The sequence below is a fragment of the Grammomys surdaster genome, unplaced genomic scaffold (genome assembly GCF_004785775.1).
Source record: "Grammomys surdaster isolate TR1022 unplaced genomic scaffold, NIH_TR_1.0 239, whole genome shotgun sequence".
NCBI classification, from domain to species: Eukaryota; Metazoa; Chordata; class Mammalia; order Rodentia; family Muridae; genus Grammomys; species Grammomys surdaster.
This window is the reverse complement of record NW_021604684.1, coordinates 6,768,179-6,790,801: the sequence shown is the minus strand read 5'-3', so window position 1 is coordinate 6,790,801 and position 22,623 is coordinate 6,768,179. Positions and strand designations below refer to the sequence as shown.

Genomic DNA, 22,623 nt, shown 5'->3' with positions numbered 1-22,623 from the left:
GGGAAGTAGGCTCAGATATTTTGATCATCCTGATAAGCCCTTAGAAATAGTGATCACAGGAGTGATCTCGGGACTCTGTTTATTGCCATGCATGTTCTCTGATTATCTGGGTTTATTGTCTTCCTTGTTCCTGGACTATTTGTATCTATTGTACCACTAGTTCCTCAACCTAGAATTGATCTTAATACTTGCATGTAATTTAAACAGTATAAAGGCAAAAAAGGAGGAGGGATGGGGTAGGGGATTAATGGGTAGGGGGAATGGGATGGGGGATGGCATCTGAAATGTAAATAATTAAAATATCGAATTAAAAAGAAGTTAGCCAGCTGGCCAGGCGGTGGTGGCGCACGTCTTTAATCCCAGCACTTGGGAGGCAGAGGCAGGCAGATTTCTGAGTTCAAGGCCAGTCTGGTCTACAGAGTGAGTTCCAGGACAGCCAGGGCTACACAGAGAAACCCTGTCTCGAAAAACCACCACCACCAACAACAACAAAATGAAGTTAGCCTAGTTCTTGGCTCACACTCACATTTAGCCACAAGGAAAAAAGGAAATACTGACTTTTCCAAAAGGAGTTTCCAAAGAGTGCTTAGACCCTATCCATCACTGACTGCACTCACCAAAGCCACACCTTAAAGGTGAGTCTACCCTATTCTACAGGTGAGGAAACCATATTGTCAGATAGCCCCTGAGGCTGGTTAGCCTGAGGCAGGGCTGGTCTGCGGAAACCAGGTGTGACTTGTTGCTACAGTGAACGTTGTTTCATTCTTTCAGAATACAACTCAAAAGAAAAAAATGTTACCAGTGAGTGACAGGGCCCAGAGGGCTCTTGTGAAGTTCACTGCCAGTGTCTTGAGTTTTATTACAGCTGCTGAGCACAGCTGAGAACCTATGAATTCACACATAGCTGAACACGTCCCAAAAAAATTCAACAAAGTCCAAGGATAATGCCTCTCAGATTCCCAAGACCCACTTAAAGGTCACATAGGACCTTTCTATAGTTTCATGTTTGTTTGTATGTGTCTTCGCTGCTTGCCAACCTGTCTTTCCCCAGCTAATGACTGTATATCTCTCCCCTTGTACTTTCTTCATTTTGACTTGTATTCAAAAATGGAGTAATGACCTCTGGGCCAGCGGGGGCTTAAAACACAGAGTTAGCTTCACTTTGGCTCAAACCCCACAGAAATCTCAACAGAGGTCTTATAATGATGGTGGTGGGTGCTTTTTGTTTTCAAGGACAAAAAAAAAAAAAAAGGAAGAAAAGTTTATTACAGTAACAGACTTTTAGAAGCTAGAGGTCAGATGAATCAATATTTCATGGCTCAGCCAGCTGGAGAAAAACTGAATTGTAAGCTGGCCCATTCTAAAGTGAGAACTATTTAGATTTAGGCAACAGGATCCCTAGTGACTGGGCTTGGCGGCAACAGGTGCCTTTGCAAGTGGCAATGAGGATAACAAGCTATAATGCGATGTATTGAAAATCTGTCAAGCCGGGCGGTGGTGGTGCACGCCTTTAATCCCAGCACTTGGGAGGCAGAGGCCGGCGGATTTCTGAGTTCGAGGCCAGCCTGGTCTACAGAGTAAGTTCCAGGACAGCCAGGGCTACACAGAGAAACTCTGTCTTGAAAAACCAAAAAAAAAAAAAAAAGTCTGTCAAAGCAGCTGTCAGTCCCACTCTGCCGTGGGGCACAGTTCCCCTATCGGGAACTGAAGACTGTGTTCCCAGATAAGCTGCAGGTAGACAGTCCAGGAAACTTTTACAGGAAGAATGTACCAGAGAGATTACCCAGTATGTCTGAACTGAAGAAAACCTGATACTACTAATCGTAAGGAAAACGAGAAGGCACAGAAGGAAAAGCCATTCCAGTTTACCAGGTCTCCAAAAGAAATGACAGCTGAAGGAAGTTGGAGAGATGGAGATATGAGCATCAACAGTGCAGGTGGGAAAGCTACAGTTCTTGTCTTCCATGGGACACTTCTGGGATGGAGCATCACGGAGAAAATGCATGTGCTCCTGCAGCATGGAGCTCAATTTTAAATGAAGCTAAATTCTGACAAACATCCATGCCTCCAAGCTAGTATGCTACATCAGATACAAGCTGAATACCCATTCTGAGTGTGAACTCAGTGTTCACACTCATGACGTCATTTAATCCTAATCAAGCTGATTCTGGCTAACAGTCCAAGAAATAAGAAGCTTTGAGCATGAGTCACTACCTTGAGTGATCTCCCGATGGTATGAATTACAGAACCTGAGCTTCATGGTACCTTTATTCCTAGAAGACACACACGATGCTAAGACAGTTTAAATAACCCAACCTTTCTCCAGTATTCTCATTTTGTGGTGGTGTGAATACTTTTGGCCCATGGGAAGTGGCACTATTTTGAGGTGTGGCCTTTTTTGGAGGAAGTACATCACTATGAGGGTGGGCTTTAAAGCTCCACCCATTGTGGAAGAGTCAGTCTTCTAGTGGCCTTCAGATCAAGATGGAGAACTCTCAGCTCCATCTCCGGCCCCATGCCTACCTGGATGCTGTCATGCTTCTTGACTTGTTGATAATGGACTGAACTGCTGAACCTGTAAGTTAGCCCCAATTAAATGCTGTCCCTTCTAAGAGTTGCCTTGGTCATGGTGTCTCTTCACAGCAATGGAAACCCTAAGACACATTTCAACTAGAGATGAGCAGTAATATTTGAGGACTTAAGTATTATATTAAGAAGAGAGCCTGTAAGTTCATTTTAGTAACAGTTAACATCAACCTACCCCGGTTTTACTTAGGAATTTTCAAAAAATATTTCGGCCTCATTCATAAATCCAGATTCAGCTAATCCAGTCAAACCCAGGCACTACAATTTATAAAATCAAGTAATTATAATATGTACCGAGTGTTGAACTATTCTCTATACTTAAGAAGATATCTTTAGGAATTATTACACATAGCAAGGTGGGAAGGAGATAAAGGAGAAATTTGAATTGCTAAAAATGGTTGAAGGACTTCTAGCAAAAATGAATAGTACGACCAGGTGCTTCTTGGCATACAATGAGGTTACTTCTCCATAACCACAGCATAAGCTCAAAGTATCACAGGTAGAAAATGTACTTACTACACCTTCTACAAAATCATCGTGTGGCCTAGCCTATCTCTATAACATACTCAGGGCACTGAGGTAACAGCGAGCAAAACCCTCTACCATATGGCATATTTTATAACATGTTTAACACCCGTAATTGGTTGGCTATTAAAGATGAAAGGTAAAATGCTTTATGGGCCAATCTTTCATATCACTGACTAAAGCCAAAAGTTGAAGTATCCTAACTTGGGCAACATTTGCAATGTGAATTCCTGGAGGAGTGGCTTCTTGCTTCTCTGTGAAGGTCTACTGCAGAAGGCCAAGTGAAGAGTTTTTGGGAGGACCAGAAGCAGGCTTCTGAGAAGAAAGAGCTAGGAGATATGAACCTAATGAGGAAAGTGGGAACTAGACTCTGGGCTGTCTGCGAGCTGCTCCTTGAAAGGAGGGATGGCATCTGTGATCCTGAGAGCAGAGCAAGAGTCACACAGTGAGACAAAGCACCCGTGGATGGGCCCTGTGGTCACTCATGGTCGGGTCCTTGGTCCCATAGTCTGATCCCTTTTCTTACCCAATCCTCGCTCTCCTTTTTTTTTTTTTTTTTTTTGGTTGGTTTTTCGAGACAGGGTTTCTCTGTGTAGCTTTGGCTGTCCTGGAACTCACTCTGTAGACCAGGCTGGCCTTGAATTCAGAAATCTGCCTGCCTCTGCCTCCCAAGTGCTGGGATTAAAGGTGTGTGCCACTACTGCCCGGCCTCGCTCTCTTTTCATATCTTAACTATCAACCTATTTATACAATTTATACAAAATTCAAGGTACTGAGTTTAACCTCGTCCGTCCCTTAAATTCTGGTGAAACTATTGCTAAACTGACTGGGCACAGCTTACTGACCTTCGTCCGGGTACTAGGTCACAATGGCCCATTTCCATCAGTCATTTACTGACTTGAAAATACAAGGGAACTTAATGTTTTTAAAATTAACAACTAAAAGTACAAAAAGTTGTAACTAGGACCCAAGTATCCATAAAATTTTAAAAACTCATTCTGTCACTGTCACATAACTTGAATAATACTAACTTCAGAATCTAATAATTATAACAAATAAAAATGGTTAAGATTTGAAATGTGAGTCAGAGATGGTCAACATTGAGAAAATAAGTCAGCAAAATGTTTTGTGTTTTAACACCTGCTCATTTATTGGTTAGTCAGAACACATGGCATGCATTTGGGGGAGAGCAACTGTGCACTGCAGCCACTGGTAAAGCTGCTGAGTCGGCAAGGCAGCGCAGAAGGTAGTCAAGGATGAGTCAGGGATAACTTAGCTGTCTATGGTGGCTAAGATTCCAGGGGCAAAGTCTTTGGAAACAGATTTACTTTTTGTTACTCAGGAATTACACCAAAGAGGGAAGCCCCACCTGGACCCTCTTAAACTAAAGGCTAAGGGGGTTGGAATCATTTGAATAACCCACCATCCAAACCATGTTCATTGCAAATTATAATCCAATTGCCCTCCATTAACTTTTTTCCCGGTCAACTCATACCACTCGGAATTATAAACACTGTATGAATTTACAAAGGATTAACAGTGAATGTAAAGGGCTATGTATTTGACTCCGGTTTCTTTTATGTCAAATAGCCAGTTTCTCTTTTAGATGCTCGCTGTAACAGATGTACATAATAAATTAAAGAATTCCAGTGACACTTAAAAGGACAAAAAGATGGAGTTACTGGAATGTCAGACCATAATTAAAAACTGTATAAGCATGTATGGTTTATTTAATATAATGATTGTAACCTACAGTACAATAAAGTATCTCCATAACTAGAGAGTGGCATGACATATATTTCCTTAAAATTCTGTAGTGAGTATTTTTATTAAAGGAGCATCAATGTCACTTGATATTCAAGTAATACCTACTGCTTTTTAAGATAATGAGAAGAAAAAACATAAAGACAGGAAAAAGCTACAACCCCCAACAGGAAGTCAAGGGACAATTTGGGCGTTTGTTCTTTTGTAGAGGCAGTCTTCACTTTTCATTTCCTTCGTGCTTCAGGGCCATGCGGTTATGGTGTGCAGCGCTGGACAAATCGAGGGTACAAGCACACATCTCGGATGTGATGCCTGTTGAGAATCCAGCTGAGAAATCGTTCCAAGCCCAAGCCATACCCTCCGTGAGGACATGCACCATATTTTCTCTGTTAAATAAATGAAAGAATGCGTATTTTAAAACTGTACCTAATCACATTAAAATTATTACTATGATGAGCTAACTTCCACAATGTAACAGCTCATCGTAGTAAAATCCAACCCAAATCCATACGCCTTCATAAACCATGCAGGGAGGAATAGTTCAGTGAACCAACTGAAAGTAAGAGATTTCACCTTTCAAACTAATTGCCCTGATTTATCACGAGGAAAGTGAGAAATAGTGTTACATGCTGGTAGGATCTAATAATTTATTTTATTTTACACTGTGGCAGGGGCTAGCAAGCTAGCTCAGAGTTAAGACCACTGGTTGTTTTTCCAGAGGGCCTGGTTCAAAATCCACATGGTAGCTCAATACTATCTGTAGGGGTGGCTCCAGGAGATCTTAAGCCCTCTTCTGGCCTCTGGGGGCATTGCATGTGAAACAAACATGCAGGCCAAATACCCATTCACATCAAAACAAACAAACAAACAAACAAAAACCGCAGCAGAACTTTACAAATGAAACTGATGTATAACTGGGCTAAAGACAAAAATGGCAATATCCCAATGCTACATGAAGCACACACAGCTCATCTGGATACGAAGAATTCTGGCCTCCTAACAACGTATGCAGAAAAGTATTATAGTGAAAAAAATTTAAAGAAGTTTAAACAATTGCTTTTACCTGATCTGTATACCAGTAATACGGAGCGGGGTCTATCCCTTCCCTTTTATAGCCTTCTAGAATCTCCTCAATGTCCCAGGAGCGCATTGAGCCTCCCACGATCTCACCGACATTGGGCATCAACACGTCCACCTTAAAAACAGTAAGTCGAAAGCCCCACAATTACCGCCACTCTACCAGACATGACTGCAAGGCTTTAGGGAAATTAGATATCAAGCTGCTAACTTGAAAGAAAGCCCCATGACTACGCAAAGTATTACTCAAATTCTTTAACAGAACATGTCAACTGTTACCAGGGAAGGGATTTTTACTTTAATTACTGTCATTCTAGATTTATAAAATTCTTGCCATGAGCTATATCTTATCTCAAATGATAGTTCCCAGACCCTTAAAAAGCAAATTTTCTAATACTCATGGAATCACAGACTGACAGATTCAGTAAGTCGAGGATCCTCAGGACAGCGCTGCATATAGAAGGACTTGATCGCCACAGGAAATCGACACAGCAGGATTGGTTCATTAATGGTGTCTGTCATCAGTCTCTCGGGCGCTTCGGGAATATCCTGAGGTTAAACCAGATTTCATTAACATTTAAAACTGCAAAAAGAAAGCAGCTTTTTAGCCTTCAGTCAGTTCTTATAAAATACTACAAAATGCACATGTATATAGGAACAATTTATTTAAAAAAGAAATAAAGCCTACTTGTGGCTATCAAATGAGCGGTAACAGGATCAGCTTTCACCACAGCCCAGGCAGTGTGCTGAGTGCTGCTATGGAATGACCCTGCTGCCCAGACACTTAAGTTAGGACCAGATACTGCTCTGATTCTTGGTCAGCCAGACTCAAGCTCTCAAGCAAATACAGCCCACTTAGTCTCCAGAGCAGAAGGCAGTCAGTGTACGCTCCAGAACGTGATTGATCTGCAAAGTCCCGATGACATTCATCTTTAGACTGTTACCTGCACTCCTTTCCTGTTACAACAGATCACTTATTCAGTGGTAGGAACAGTCATAAAGTAAATTACCAACATCAAGTCTGTGTTATCACACCTCCAACTATAACCAGGAAATACGATAAACCAAGCTAAATTAGTCTCTTTCAAAGCATCCCTCCAGAAACTGTATTGAAACAGAACTCAAAATTCCTATGGCAGTAAAAGCTGGCAGAGACTGGACCAGACTCACTGATTTGTTTAAGGACTGAAGAACTGGGAAGTCACTGGCTCTGCTCCCTGAAGGTTTGGAGAGACAAGGATGAAATGGGGAACACTCTGATCTCTTAGGCTGTATCTGTCTCCTACACTGGGGTTCTGTATGAGATGAAGGTACACCTGGAAAAGCCTGCAGACTATTCACTAGCTCTAGGGCCCTGTGCTACAGGAGCGAGAAATGCACAATACACACCAGCATGCACTGAGAGCTTCCTGTGCCACTGGCCCTGACCTCCTCATCTGTTAGGAGAGGGTGTCACTTCACAGTAGACATGAGGACAGTTGGGTCACTAGCCTTCAGTTACATAGCAGGCTGAGAGAGAAGCCCACCAAGGGCCCCGAGACATTAGGGTTCTATAGCTGGAGACTGTTCCAGTCACACTAGGTACTAGGTAGAATAAGGTACTTTAACACTTCAGTTCAGAATTATGCTATACATCATAAACTGAATCTACAAGACACCAAGGGCAATGTGTGGAGACCTGAGACATCATTTGTTCTCTAAGTAAATCACTTCTGAAGACAAAGCAAAGCTCTGCAGAGCAGCAGCTACTCATGGTTCACCGGTGAACACACATGCCAATGGTGAAGCAGGAATGGTCAACTAGACATCTGAATACTTGCATGTTGGGCTCTAGCCAGGGAGGCTGGAGAATGAGCTGGCTGAGGAACACTCATGAGCATAACAGAGAAGGATGCTGTGTGAATGAAGGAACTCAAACATTCTGGAACTTCACAAGAAAGACCCTGTTCTAAAGTGCATGCTATTATGAATCCAGATAATCTGGATAATAGTAGTTTCTGCTACTATTATTGACTTGAAGGCAAGCAGAGACATCCAGCATCAGGAGGTAGCCACAACCAGCAACCTGCTCAAGCACACAAGCCTCTCTGAAGCAATGAGAAAGGGACACGTACGTCTCCAAATTCATAGAACGTCCCGTCTTCTTTCTTTACATCGTGCTCCTTTAGCCACTCAATGGCATCTGAATAGTTCATCCGGCGGAAAGGCCGTTTGGGGGGTTTAAAGTTCTAGAGTAAAATGAAAAGAGGAAAACTGTATAAACAGAAAGCATACCATCTTAAAATGCCTGTTAAGAAACAAAAAGGGGGTGGGGGCTGGAGAAATGGCTCAGTGGTTGAGTATGGACTGCTCTTCCTGAGGCCCCAGGATCGATCGCCAGCCTGACATGGCAGCTTATAATCAGATGTAACTCTAGTTCCAGGGGATTCTTCTTCTCGATTTCAGAGACAATGCATGCATATGGTGCATAGACATACACACAGGCAAAACACCCATATGTATGTGTGTGCTCTGCTTATACATTTAATTATATACTATATATATATATATATATATATACACACACACACACACACACACACACACACATATATATTATATATAAAATAAAAACACAAGCAGGGGATGGGAGTAGACCCTTGAGAGATGGCGGAGCAGATAAAGCCATTGCCATGAAAGCCTGACACCCAGGGCCTGATCCATGGACCAAGGTAGGGGGAGAGGGAGAAAACCAACTCCACAAAGTTGTTCTCTGCCTTCCATCTGCACCATTACAGTAACAATAAACTCTTTAACACAGAAAATAGTTCTGCGGGCTAGGTGGTGGTGGCGCACGCCTTTAATCCCAGCACTTGGGAGGCAGATTTCTAAGTTCGAGGCCAGCCTGGTCTACAGAGTGAGTTCCAGGACAGCCAGGGCTATACAGAGAAACCCTGTCTCGAAAAACCAAAAAAAAAAAAAAAAATTAAAAAAAAAAGAAAGAAAAAAGAAAAAAAAAAATAGTTTTGCAGATCATTATTAGGAAACAGTGTTTCAGATGAAGAAATACTTACGACTGCCTCTTTTATAAGCTAAAATACAGTCACTGGCAATTTACCAGTTTTAAATTTTCAAAACATTATTTACTTATTTCAGTTCACTAAACCTACAAGAACAGAGTGATTCTGTCTTCTATAAAGAATCCTTTCATTTGGAGACAACACTACACCTACCGGATTGAGGTCATGCACTATGCCTGCCACTGGAGACTTCAAGATTCTGGCCACCACATCACACACTAGGTCCTCTAAGCGGTTCAGGAGGTCCTCGAAGGTCAGGAAAGGACACTCGGCTTCCAAGTGAGTGAACCTGAGAAACAGACACAGCTGAGCACTGCTCCTGTTTTAAACAGATGCTTCTCTCAAGCAAGGGTGTGAACCTTGCGGAAGTGTTCAGAGTGAACTGTGGGAATCTCAGAAGCCTCCCTCACTGAAAACTCACGGGAAAATCAGAGAATAGATTTTGACTGTGGCCTAAGGAACCAACTGCCCTTTCTTTCTTCTTTGGCAGGGTCTTATAGCCCAGCCTGGCCCTGAACATCTAATCCTCCTGCCTCTACCTCCCAAGTGAGATTACCAGCATCTGCCAACAGGTTCACTTCTATGTGCTACTGAGGACTTAACCCTGTACACGCTAAGCCTGCACTCTACCAGCTGACCTCTACCCCAGCCCTAGGAGTCGCTTAGGTAAGACGATTGCATACTCAGCCAGGTGCCTTCGTGTTCTGGACTGTTCGGCCCTGTATGACTGAGCTATACAAAAAACATCTCCCAGGGCTGGAAGGCAGGTCTCCAGGTACAACTGTGAGGACTGGGTCAAAAATGCTTCTTCTCCGAAATAGTCAAGCTTGAAGAGTGTGGCCCCACCTTCCACCTGCGTCTGCACCAGTGTCGGAGTGGTAACCTGTTAAGTGAGAAGGAGCAAACAAGTCTGCTATGGCCAACACTTCCAAACAGCACAGTACCACTTGGAAAAGGTGACCCGTGTAACAGGCACTTACTTCATAGTACCCCCTGTCGAAGAAGTGGTCCCTAAAGCACCTGGTGATCATGGACCGTGCTTTCAGGATTTTGGACATGTTCTCTCCCCGGATCATCATGTGCCGGTTGTTGAGCTGAACGTCCACATCAGACTCCTCGTTGATCAGGTTATCAGCCCCTCCAGCTGGGGCCAGCCCCACCAGTTCCCAGAAGTCACAGCTCAGCTCATGGCCTCCCGGAGCCTTTATGTGTAAAAGGCAGAAGAGAAAAGCAGAGGGAGTGAGACAGACACTAAAAGTTAACAGCACTGAAGATGTTAGAGCCAAGTTTTCAGAAAGGTGTTAGTTTAAGAACATTGTTAGTGCTGGGCAGTGGTGGCGCACGTGTTTAATCCCAGCACTTGGATTTCTGAGTTCGAGGCCAGCCTGGTCTACAGAGTGAATTCCAAGATAGCCAGGGCTACACAGAGAAACTCTGTCTCCAAAAAAAAAAAAAAAAAATATATTGTTAGTAGCTTTTGACTCCAGAATTAGTGACTCAATAACTGAGTGCTATAATTTTACATTTAATACTTCTTTCCATATAAACATACACATGTATTTTGTAAATTAAAAAGGCTGTGGTAGTTTGAATATTTTTAGCCCACGGGAAGTGACACTAGTAGGAGGTGTGGCCTTATTGGAGGAAGTGTATCCCTGTAGGGGTGGCTCTGAAGTCCTATGCTCAAACTCCACCTAGTGCCCGTCCTCCTGGCTGCCTGTGGAATAGAGTCCTCTTCTGCTGCTTGCAAACCAAGATGTAGAACTTTCAGCTTCTCCAGCACCATGTCTGCCTGTATGTTGCCGATTCCCGCCATGATGATAATGGGCTGAGCCTCTAAAACTGTAAGCCAGCCCCAATTAAATGTTGTCTTTTACATCAACTCTAATTCCATGACCTGGAGTAATTACTAACAACTATTAGCATGACAGTTTGTTTTTTTAGCATTTGTCTAAAACATTAACATACTTTTCCATATGTAAAACTTAAATATGGAGCTTAAAAGCTAGTTCAGCAGTTAGAGTGCATACTTCCCATCCAAAGGACCTGAGTTCGGTTTCCAGCACCCACAGGGTGGCTTACAATTCCCTTTAAAACCAGCTCCGAGACATTTGACGCCTCTGTTTCTGAGGGCATCTGTACTTGTATGCACATAACACATACCAACACACATATACATAATTGAAGTGATAAAAAATAAAGTCTTACATTTAAATGGAATAAATTTTTTTCTAAAAGCAGTTATCTATTTAGAAAAAGATAATCAGAATTTTCCCGATTGACTCTATGGAAAGTAATTTATTCTAAAAGCCTCTCACTCACGGAGCATGTAATTATCTTGTTGCCAGTGGGACAGCAAGTAACACCATGACAACCACTCCATCTGTAATCACGGTACTTCAAGGAAAGCTCAGTGAACTTCACTCAGACACTCATTTTTATTACAGGGCAGGCTTTACACAAACTCGGTACCAGGAGTATCTGCTCCCTCTTGTGGTTAATAAGCTACACTTGTAGTTTTTTCCTAGGCAACAGTTACAAGCACAGTAGCTTATTTGAATTGTAATTAGCAACAGGTAAATGTTATTAGGTTACCTGCTACTGGCTAAAGCAAAAATATATTCCTATGTTCCGTCACCCTCCCCCCTCCACTTTCTTTCTTTCTTTCTTTTCTTTTTTTTTCCTAAGAAACTACCAATTCCTGTTCAAAGCTTTCAGTTTAAACTAGTGTTTTCTAAAATCCTCAGAGTTTAAATAGGTTTGGCCTCCACAGACTCATGTGTCTGACTCCTTGGCTCCTGGGAAGTGGCACTTTAAGGAGGTGTGGCCTTGTATGTCACTGTAGGGTGGGCTCTAAGGTCTCTAGGCTCAAGCTCTGCCCAGTGTGGAATGGCTGCCTATGGAATTCAGTCCCTTTCTGCTGCCTGTGGATCAAGATGGAGAACTCTTGGCTCTTCCAGCACCATGTCTGCCTGCAGCTGTCATGCTTCCTCCCATGATGATAACGGACTGAACCTCTGAACCTGTAAGCCAGCCCTAATATTTCCTTTATAAGAGTTGCTTTGGCCGGGTGGTGGCGGCACACACCTTTAATCCCAGCACTTGGGAGGCAGAGGCAGGTGGATTTCTGAGTTCAAGAGTTCGAGGCTAGCCTGGTCTACAGAGTGAGTTCCAGGACAGCCAGGGCTACACAGAGAAACCCTGTCTCGAAAAAAACCAAAGAGTTGCTTTGGTCGTGGTATCTCTCCACAGCAATGAAATCCTGACAGTGAGTTAGCTGCTAGTGATCACGAAACTGGGTTTGCCACAGAAGTCAGCTGAGCCCCATTCAAATCTACTGAATGCATTTTTCACTTGGATGTGTTAGTTGTGTCATGGTCTGTCACAGCAAGAAAGCCATCACTCAAAATAGCCTCTCTATCTTGAACTTCCCAACCTCTAGAACTACAAGAAAAATGTCTTTTCATCATGAATTTCCTAGTCCATGAGATGTTGTTATAGCTGCAAAAGGCAGACTAAGATAAAAACATACAGTGTACATATGTTACTGGACACAGTATGTTGACTTTATAGAATTCGACATTTGTGTATTTATATGACAACACCAAATGTACCACTACAGACACTGGGGAACAAACCATTAAACACCTATGACTTTACTCCGTGAGTTCGGCTCACTTACCTGTTTGCCCTTTGGAGTCAGGTTTAGTGTTCCGTATACTGCCACACTACTCTCGGTGGACAAGACTACTCCATTGTAGCACTGACACTGTAAAAAGATCAAAGTTCATATTAGCCTACTGATGTTGATTTAAAATATTCTAATAATAGTAAAGGAATTATTTACAAACAAGTTAATTTTGGTTTGGTTTTCTATTGAAGATAGAGTCTCATATAGCCCTGCTAACCTTGAACTTCTGATCTTAAACTTCTGACATCCCTGCCTCTAAGAGAAAGTGCTGGGATTGATTATAGGCTGTGCTACCACCCCTGGTTCATCACTGATTTCTAAAATTAGAGAGAGGGAAGAGAAAGGGGGGAGGGGCGTGCATGCACAAGTGAGCATGCAAGCTATTTTTGGAGAAGGCATTAAATCAGGGTTGGCCATGCACCACACAACACTTCTATTAGCAATGGAGCACATTTATATGACCTATTGAGATGACACCTAGTTATGTACACCCTAACATCTGCTCAATGAGATACTAACGTACTTGATGGACTGTGGTACCATCATTCAAAACATACGGCTGTCCCTCTACATGAACACGGAAGATAAAGGACACTAGCCCCACTACAGATCCCCACAGTCTATCTTTGACTGAAATGGACAGAGCTTTTCTATGCCATGATGACCAGTACATGCTAAAGTCATTACAAGAAAAGAGATGAACATTTGACAACAGTGGGATAGGGCTGCTTACACTACAGCTACTAACTCCAGAAACCCAAGTGGGCATCATGTCCCTCTTGACATAACCAGAGGAACAGAGGTTCATTTGTAGTTGTGTGAAGGAAATAAAAATCCAATACTGTCAGACATGATGCCCATTTGTAAGCAGTGCAAGCAGAAGCACACTGAGTGACACAAGGCAGGACTAACCAATCTCAGCGTGAGACACTCCACTAAATAGTGTCTCTGGTTTTCCTCCCACAAAGCTGCTGGGGAACAGAAGGAAAGATGATGGCAAGGAGACATCCAGTCTCCCACGAAGATGACATCCAGGGAAACAAACCAGGATCCACTAAAAACTGGCTCTCTATACTGTTCTAAGATTTTATGTTTCAGAAAAATTTCTTAACAAAAGCTTTCCCTCTAGCTTTTCTAAGGTATAATCAGAACTTTTTACATATGTTTTTGATATACTAATGGTTTTGATACAGGTATCCAGTTAACATAGTAAAAATGTAAAACATGTACACAGACCCTAAAATTCTCAAAATTTACAGTTATGGGCCCTATTGGATACAATCTTTCAGACATACTTAAGACAAAATACCTACCAAGTCATCTGACAAGACACACTGAAGATAACCCGTACCATCTCGCAACACCAAAAACATCAAATTCTTTCCTAGAAATGAGAAACAAAATTCAGCCAGTCTCAAGGGACTCCAGAACACTTCATAACCCACCCTACATAAGCAGCTGCAAGGGTAAGCATCAGAAGTTCAAACCTCTGCATCTGAAGTGCCCCCAAGCCTATTATTTATGACTGTATGTTCTAATTGCACATGGTATTTGCCATCCACATGATCATGGGACAGTCAGTCAGGCCTGAACTGAGGCACTGTCATATTTACTTCTGAATCCCTAAGCACCACCAGGAGGGGCAGAAAGATGTGAAGATACACTCACTCATATCTCACTCGTCTTTATGAATGATTTGATAATCACTTATAGTAAAGTAATAAACTAATAAAAAGGAGAAGAAAATGTCAGGGTTATAAAAATCACAATTAAGGTGCCAGCGATGGGGAGATAGCCTGTGGTTAAAGTGCTTGCCATGCAGGCATGAGGAGCAGATTTCAGATTCCCTGAACCCATGCAAAAAAGCAGGCAAGGTGGGTATGGTGGCCCCTGTAATTCCAGCCTTAGAAGAGATAGGAGCCGTCTGGAGGAAGCTGGTTAGCTAGACCAGCCATATCAAGGAGCTCTGGGTTCGAGTGAGAGACCTTGCCTCAAGCAGATACAGCGGAAGATAAATCCTGGGTAATTTCAGACATCAGTCTCGGGCCTCCATGTGCATGTGTCTCCACGCATCTGACCACATACATTCAAACATGCACTCTCACAGGGGACCAACTAGGATGCTGATGTAAAAAATAAAATAAAAAATAAGCACACAAAAAAAATCCTGTGATCATATTCTAGATGAGGATCTATTCTTATAACGCATGTCCCTGCTTCTCATTAAATAATTAAAATTCAGTTTGAGGTGATGTACTTATTATATACCCCCTGACCACTGTGATTTCTAACAGGTGAAGCAATATCTGCGTTTCAAACTTTCAGAATCATGTGGCATAGAAACAAATGTAGGCTATAAATTATCACACCCTTTAACAAAGACAGTACACCAAGAACCTAAACAAACCTGAAGACATGTTTCTATGCTCTTCTTCACCTAAAACCAGGATTATTTAAAATTGAAAAGAGGGAAAGAAAACCTACCCACCACTCACCTTGCCTGCGTAACCTGTGGACCCAGCCAAACACCTTTACTCTCTGGCCTCTGTATCCTTCTAATGCACGAATCTTTACCTGCCAAATATAAATGAAAACTACTTGAAACACGTCATCATTACAAACCAACATTTTCACCAATATTCCATAGACTGTAGTAAAATGTCAACTGTCAGAAACAATCACTGCTGGGTGTATGCCAGACACATTTAATGCCAGTACTTATAAGGCAAAGCCAGGTAGGGAGTCTATGTAAATTCTAGGTCAGTCAGGGATCCATTAGTCTCAAACAACAACCAAACAACTAGTAACAACAAAAAACAAACCAAACAAGAAAACCCCCACCACCACAATAGTCAGTAGAGACAGAGAGAAAGAAAGAGAAAAAGAGAGAAAAGAAAAAGCCCTTTTCTATTAATGCAAAATTGACAGTGAGAGATATCTAAAACTGTTTCAGGTACTGTTAGAGAAATTAAGTTAATAAGTGAATTCAGGTTGTCACAAGAGATGTGCCTGTCACCCACACTAGCAACAATCCCAGTCTCACAGGTCTAAACACCCAGACACCAGAAACCTAAGACAGAGGAAAATGCTGTGAGGAGGAAGTGGGAAGCGGCTGAGACTGACAGATACTTCGTCAGCAGAACTTTACTGAAGCTCAGGCCGCACTCTCTGCTGGGCCAGCAATCTGTTTGGGTTCCAGAAAAAAACACAAGAGCAATCCTCCTTTCAAAGAATCACGAATGCTTCTGAAGTATTTGCACAACTTGTGAAAACTTAGCTTTTGACTTTTGGGTGAAAAAACTGTGCCTGAAACTACCCAGCATAGCCGGACGGCAGCCGACATCTGCTGCTGGCCAGTCGGAGCAGAATCTACTCAACATAGAATGTCTAAACTTAAAGACCAAACTGAACCTCTAAAACCCAACCTCTCAGCACTCAGAACACTGCCTGCTGATCCCTTCTAAAAAGACAGAACAGTAGAACAAAGAATGTGTGCTCTGCAAACCCAGAAGTAGTGCAGATACAGCCAAGCTCGTAACACCAGAAAGGACAGGCACTTACACATGCTGGCTCGGGCAGGCTCGGGTCATTTTTAATGATAATTTTTTTTGCTTCCTCCAGGTTCTTTTCTCTTCGTAAGTTATCTTCTGCCTAATTTTAAAAATAACGCATTTGGTAAATATAGCTCTGGGTGTTGTAACTATAAAAATGTATAGTGGCAAATTCATTAGTCACCTCTTTCTTCTCCCGAGAATCAGTCTTCATCTGTTCTCTGTGCCACATCTTTTTAATGTTCTTCATCTGTGACTTAGAAATCACATCCCACCTCTACAGAGAGAGCACAAAGATATACATTATCCTCCACACCTCTATGTGCTCAGAAAACTTATTTTTCACAAGGCACAATCTTGAAAAGGTTTGGGTGCACCCTACCTCATTTTCCTTTTGTGAATCCACATAAATGGTGGGAAATGGCTCTTTTCCAACTGTCATCAAAGCCTTGGGGAGGGAGAGAGAGAAAACATTTCTTTAATATTATGCAATACTTAGTAACCAAAATCACATGTGGATTATGAACTTCAACATTACCAAGAGCCTAGAAGAAAGCATCAGGAGCCAAGAGGCAAAAACCGTGTCCACAGGATGACTCACTGAGCCTCCTACAGATGGAGTTTGCTCTAAGAACACCTCAGGTCATGCTACTGAAAATTCCAACCAGTTCAGCTACACAGTAAGCAGCCCCTACAGCCACCCATCAGAGAAGAGAGTCAAATGGTCACAGGGACCAGTACAGCTATGCCAACAGAAGAGAGGCAGCAGAAAGCAAAACCACTTTGCAAACAATATCTGAAAAGTTAGAGACTTGTAAAATAACAAAGGCGGGACCTAAGATAGGCAGGTCTGAAACTCGTTCAACAAAGTAAAAGCCAAGTTACACAGAAGGCTAATCTCCATTTAATTTGAAAAATTCTCGAGACTTTTTTTTTCATCAATATTGGTTGGTATATTAAGCATTACTGTATTGTATATCATTTAGTAGTTTATAGTTTGTATGGTTTAAGTTAGTGAATGTAAAAAAATTTTAAAATGCTTATGTTTTATTGAGGGTGTATATAGTCAGACGACAACTAGGAAAATCAACTTTCTCTTCCCACCACATGGGTCTGAACTCAGACTGTCAAGATTGGTAGCAATCACCTTTACCCACTGAGCCATCTTACTGGCCCCTAAAGGCCAATTTTTTAAACAGAGTCTCTAGCTCAAACCAGTCTTGGTCTTGCTATGTAGCTGAAGATGACCTTCAACTCCTGGACCTTTCTTTACCTTTCAAGTACTGGAATTACAGGTCAAAGGCAAAGATGAATATCTTAGTAACTAACCTTCAAGCACTGTCTGAAAATTTTTCTAGAGTTATTATATCAAACAGGAAAGAGAGGTACCTTATTCTCTCTGGCAATAAAATCTGAAGTTTATAAAGCCTGACCTTCGAGAGCCTACCATCTAGTCTTTGCCTGTTTGAGCCCCCTCTAGGGCTTCTGAGCTGCCTTGTGCTTCAGCTGTTCTATGAGCCATGTGTCCTGACCTGTCTGGTTTCATTCCTCAGCTAAAGGCCAGAGGCCATAAAGTTACAAAAGACAATCACTAACTTGGGGGTTAAACAGTTAGGCCTATGAGGAAACATTAACAACATTTATTTAAGATTAGCTAAGCCCTCCTCTCCCCCATACAAAATGGTCACACACACACACACACACACACACACACACACACACACACACACCAATCATAAAAAGAACGAAGGAATGCTCAAATTCCTGAAAAGTCTCCACCCATTCCCAGAGAAAACATGCACAGTCCTAACTGGTGACTCCATCCTCCTCCCTCACATTCTGAGCCTTCCAATCCCCAAAGCTTGAGAAGCTGCTTTGCAAGTTTATCCCCACCCCCACTCCCCCACCCTCACAACCCGCCCCCTCCTGCTTCTACTATTCTTCACCCTGACCTTCTAGTGTGGCTTAGTCCACTTTGTCACATGCTATAGAGCAGGAATGTGACTCTTCTGACAACATCAAAAGAATTCTTAACAGTAAGTTATCATAGGCTCATAGTCTTACACCGTGTAAGTACACTCCAGTCAATGACGGACTGGATGGACTGCATGTGCAACTCCGGCCCCATCGGATGCTCAGTGCCCAGGATCACTGTGACCGCCTACATTCTTTGTACGGACACTCTGCCTCCCATCAACACAGCTCATCTACAGAGACCTTGGAATCCATCTCCTTCCTTGAACTGTACACTGATACTCATCTTTCATGTCAGAGATGGGAAGAGCCTAACTAACTACCATTCCTCACATCTGAAGGGCACACCTTCAGACGACAACATTCCTCTTCCAAGGGTCACCATTGGTTTTGGGAAGTCACAGGAGACATATCAACTGAGAAAGACGTCTCTCTGAAGAGCTAAAACACATATTAAAGCATGACCACATGGCCTGACCTTAGCAGAAAACACTTCAGGATTAGGATTTGATGACTGATACTGTCAAGCATCTATAAAAATAAGAATTGGCCAAATATGGATGCACAGAGAAAAGGAGTGACAGGGTCTTGCTCTTCCAAAGAGGGGGCATTTAACCATCCCCCTTGTGGAGTAACTATAGCTAGAGGACTCCAGCATTCTAGCTCGACAAAGCCAATGACTAAATACTATAGTGGGGATACCTTAACCTGATGCAATTAATTCTGAATCAAAGGATTCCTGGGACATGTATAACAGTCCAGTTAGAATGAGCTAACCTCATACGATGTTCCTAGGTCCCCGAAATAACAATACATTAATTTAGTGGCATTTTTGTCTTCAGCATTCAGATTCATGAGTCTGCTTTAAAGAGCTGGTCCATTGACGGGTTGCTGGTATGTCAAGTCTTTGGGTCTCAAGGTCAAGATGGTATCTGTACTATGATAAAGCCATCAAGAGACCTCTTCAGACTCACCTGGGGAATGAGGTCAGTGTGATTCAGAGGGGATTCCTACTGTTACAAGAACTGAAAAACAGACAGTCTGACAGAGAAAAAAAGTGCAGAGATAAACACCTTGTGGTAAGGGAGGAAAGGAAAAACCTGATATATATGTAAGTTGGAGCTCTGATCTACCACTCTAAAATCTACATGTGTGTACGTCCTCTTTAACTTCCCTTTTCAGGGCTCCTTTTCAAAATCTAGTGTCTGAAATAAAATTATTTACTGGGTTGGGGAGATGGTTGAGTGGGTAAAGGTGACTGCCTCGAAGCATGACGGCCTGAGTTTGAGTTTGGTGCTCTCAGCATTCACACAGAGGACAACAGAACAAACGGTTGTCTCCTGACTTCCATACCTGTGGCAAAGGCACACAAATACTGCCTCTCTTCCCTGCTCCCGGTGACCAAACGCTGTATTTTCTTTTCAGTGAAAGAATGAAATACAATTCTCCACAAGTCATTCAATGTCAACACTCATTGCTAAAATGCAGAGCAGTCATCCTAATGAGATTACCTTTAGGCCTGTTTTAAATGGTTTCTCCTTGGTTCCATCCCCTGTTGCGTCATTTCCTTCTCGGTCAGAGACATAGAGCTCTGCTGTTTTTTTTTTTTAAAGAAAAAAAAAAAAGAAAAGTTACTCATCCCTCATCACTTAATGCAACTGCTTTATAATTTTCTATCTTTGTAAACTGAAAAATCGTCTGATTTGTAAAAAACTACCACAGACCAAAAGAAGTCAACATATTATTTTTCCAATCTCCCTGTTTAAGAAGACTATTCTCCTAACATCCACCTCCCAACACAATGAACTGCAAATCTGACTTTCCTACATGAAGTTTTTCATCATTTTAACCTATTCGAACTTCTCTTTACTTGGCTGCACGATAAAGGCAGAATTTTAAAATTCATCCTAAGGTTATTAGATGCTGTACCTTAGAAGTCTGAGTGACCTGGGGGAGAATTTATTTAGCCTTTCTGAGCTTACTTCATCTATACAATCAGGACAACATATACATCGTACAGGGCTGTACTGAGAATAAAACAGAACAAGATGTGAATCAGGCATCCCAGTAACAGTGCACAGTGAACAAACGAAAACGCTGTCCTTTTCGAAACAAATCCAAACTCTGGGGCCTTAGAACTGTGACATCGCCTTCGTTTTTTAAATCTTTTTATTTTCACCGCTGCAGATCTCACGGAAAACGTGAGGTTGTGCGAAAATTAATTAAAAGCTTTAAATCATCCCCAGAAGAACGACTGAAGAACTGCACATCTGGGGCGTCACTAGGTCCCAGACCCTTGCAGCGCCCTCGGAAGCACGAGACTTTCGCAGTGGGGCTGGGCCAGGGAGGCAGTGGCCGAGGGACCCACAGGGCTGGAGCAGAACCAGACCTGGGCCACCGAGTCGGGTCCCCAGGTGGCCCCCATGTCTGAGGGTCTGGGACGAGGGACCAGGGCCTCACGAATATTTTGGAGTGCGCCCACGCCCCGCCAAGCACTAAGAGAAGTTCTGGAATTCGGCCGGAACATTTCCGTGCCGTGCCACACGCCGAACTTCACTCACCTAGTACCATCTCCGCAGTCCCCCTGATCACCTCTGAGGACATGGACACTGCACCAACGCCACCTGCTCACCCCAACGTGCACTCAAGGCTTCCTTAATTGAGGCGTTGCATCAGATCACCTAGAGCAGCGGTCGCGGATATGAGTCAGCGGAACCTCGGGCATCCATTGGCTATTGGAGGTGGGCAAGTGACTCAGCGGCCGCCATTTTTAGTCAGGGAAGAGAATACTTCCGGTTCGAAGGCACTGGGCGGGGTGCAGCCTCTGGACTCAGGAGACGGAACTGCAAGTCTCCGAGTTGGTATACGCAGCTGAAGAAATCAGTCTCCCTTGGCTCCCAGCTCTGCGCCTAGCTGAACGCATTGCACGAATTCAACCACCATGAGGGGGAAAGGGGATTTTTTTTTTTTTAGATTTATTTTTTGATTTATATGTATGAGTGGTTTGCCACTACATGCACCAGATGGGTGCCTTGTAAAAGAAAGAACATCGGATCTCTAGAGACCTAAGTTCTGGATGATTGTGAGCTGAGAAGTGAACCCAGGACCTTCGGGAGAGGAGCAAGTGCTCGTAATTGCTGAGCCCCCGAAAATATATTTAAAAAAAGAAATTGTGATGAGCTAGTTTAAGTAACATTAAGTAAACATTTAATCGCGTTAGTTGATGTACTAATCCTCAAATGATTTAAAATCTGCGAGATTTGTATAGGTTCGATGCAGACGCTATGCTATTTAGTATAAGGCGTCCGTTGTTTCATTATTTGCAAAGGTCCTGTTAACAATCTCCCTGATAGCGAGGGATGGCTTCACTCCCTGTCTCTAGTCAAATTATGGGTAACGTGTCTGGCTAGGATCGGTGTAGTGTTCCCAACACAGCGTGGAGTTCAGGAAGGGCTTGGTTAACTCTTCTAGGTAAACAGTCTCATTTAATCCGATCTCCCTCCAGGAGCTGACGTATCCTTGCTGCGTAGCTGAGAAAGTCACAAACAGAAATTGGCTAGAAATTGCCAGTGCCCTTTATTGATTGACTCTCGGACTGAATTGTGTTTAATTAATGGCATTGTTCAGTCTATGGTCATTCTAGGGGCGCTCTGTTCTTGTGGTCACCGTGTTCCCGCACTGCGTTCTCCGAATTGTTCTGGTCTCTCAGTCCATTTAGTTTGCCGCACACTGTTAAGAGTATGTCTCTATTTAACTTTCACCAGTTACCTGCCTAAGTTCAGGGCGTATGAATCCAGAGTTGCCACGTTGACGCCGGGCAGTTTCCGGGCTCCTCTCCTGAGTCCTGTCAAATTCACAAACGCCTTCCAAGAGCTTTCGTATACCATTCAGGGTTTTGCTCCACAAAACAATTTTTGGAGACAGAAAAGGCAAAAATCACTGTGAGGTCTTCTTACTTCATCCCAGCCTGGGAAGGGGTTTAGTGTGTGAAAGATGTAAGTAGTGTGTATCTGTACTGCAGACAACAGTGAAGATATCACTATGAGACTTATTTTAAGGCACTGAAGATTCAACTTCCCTCTCGCCTTGGAGAGTTAAATTTAAGCACAAGCTAGTCCGTTTATCCCTGGAGAACCTTTTCTTCAGTGATCTCCAAGCCGTTTGTCTGTAAGCACCCAGGAACAATAAGAAATACAATCATTTAAAAACTAATATCCCACCAAGGAGGATGAATTTGAGCAATTAGGACTCTGATGCTAGATATACTTGAAAACAACCCAGTTACTGTAGGTTTTTGTTTTTTGTTTTTGTTTTTCTTTTATCGGAAATTTAAAACAGGCAACAGATAAACAAAAACCTACCAATAAGACCAGGCTGGACTACAACAGGCTTTATG

At 42.7% G+C, this 22,623-nt stretch overlaps 1 protein-coding gene across 2 annotated transcripts; it reads right to left on the bottom strand.

Annotated features, from left to right (window-relative positions):
- Positions 1-4,235: 4,235 nt before the first annotated feature.
- Positions 4,236-20,913, bottom strand: Nars (asparaginyl-tRNA synthetase). Of its 2 annotated transcripts, none has more exons than XM_028774195.1 (15): positions 20,789-20,913; positions 19,739-19,821; positions 16,636-16,701; positions 16,438-16,530; positions 16,264-16,353; positions 15,198-15,276; positions 14,016-14,086; positions 12,694-12,780; positions 9,992-10,213; positions 9,695-9,894; positions 9,165-9,300; positions 8,067-8,180; positions 6,370-6,501; positions 5,939-6,070; positions 4,236-5,261 (listed from the first exon to the last, which is right to left on the bottom strand). In XM_028774195.1, exons 1-15 carry the CDS (start codon positions 20,829-20,831, stop codon positions 5,130-5,132), a joined length of 1,680 nt encoding a protein of 559 aa, XP_028630028.1. In that variant the 5' UTR covers positions 20,832-20,913; the 3' UTR covers positions 4,236-5,129. The 2 variants fall into 2 exon arrangements, with proteins under 2 accessions (XP_028630028.1, XP_028630029.1); XM_028774196.1 differs by having other exon boundaries at positions 19,739-19,818.
- Positions 20,914-22,623: the final 1,710 nt, after the last annotated feature.

Excerpts from the sequence above, each read along its gene's own strand:
- Nars (XM_028774195.1), bottom strand. The coding sequence starts at position 20,831 with ATGTCCTCAGAGGTGATCAGGGGGACTGCGGAGATGGTACTAG. Across the intron at positions 10,214-12,693 it reads TGACTCCAAAGGGCAAACAG|GCTCCGGGAGGCCATGAGCT; the intron begins GTAAGTGAGCCG and ends TTACACATAAAG. Across the intron at positions 6,071-6,369 it reads ATCCTCGACTTACTGAATCT|GTGGACGTGTTGATGCCCAA; the intron begins GTCAGTCTGTGA and ends ACTGTTTTTAAG.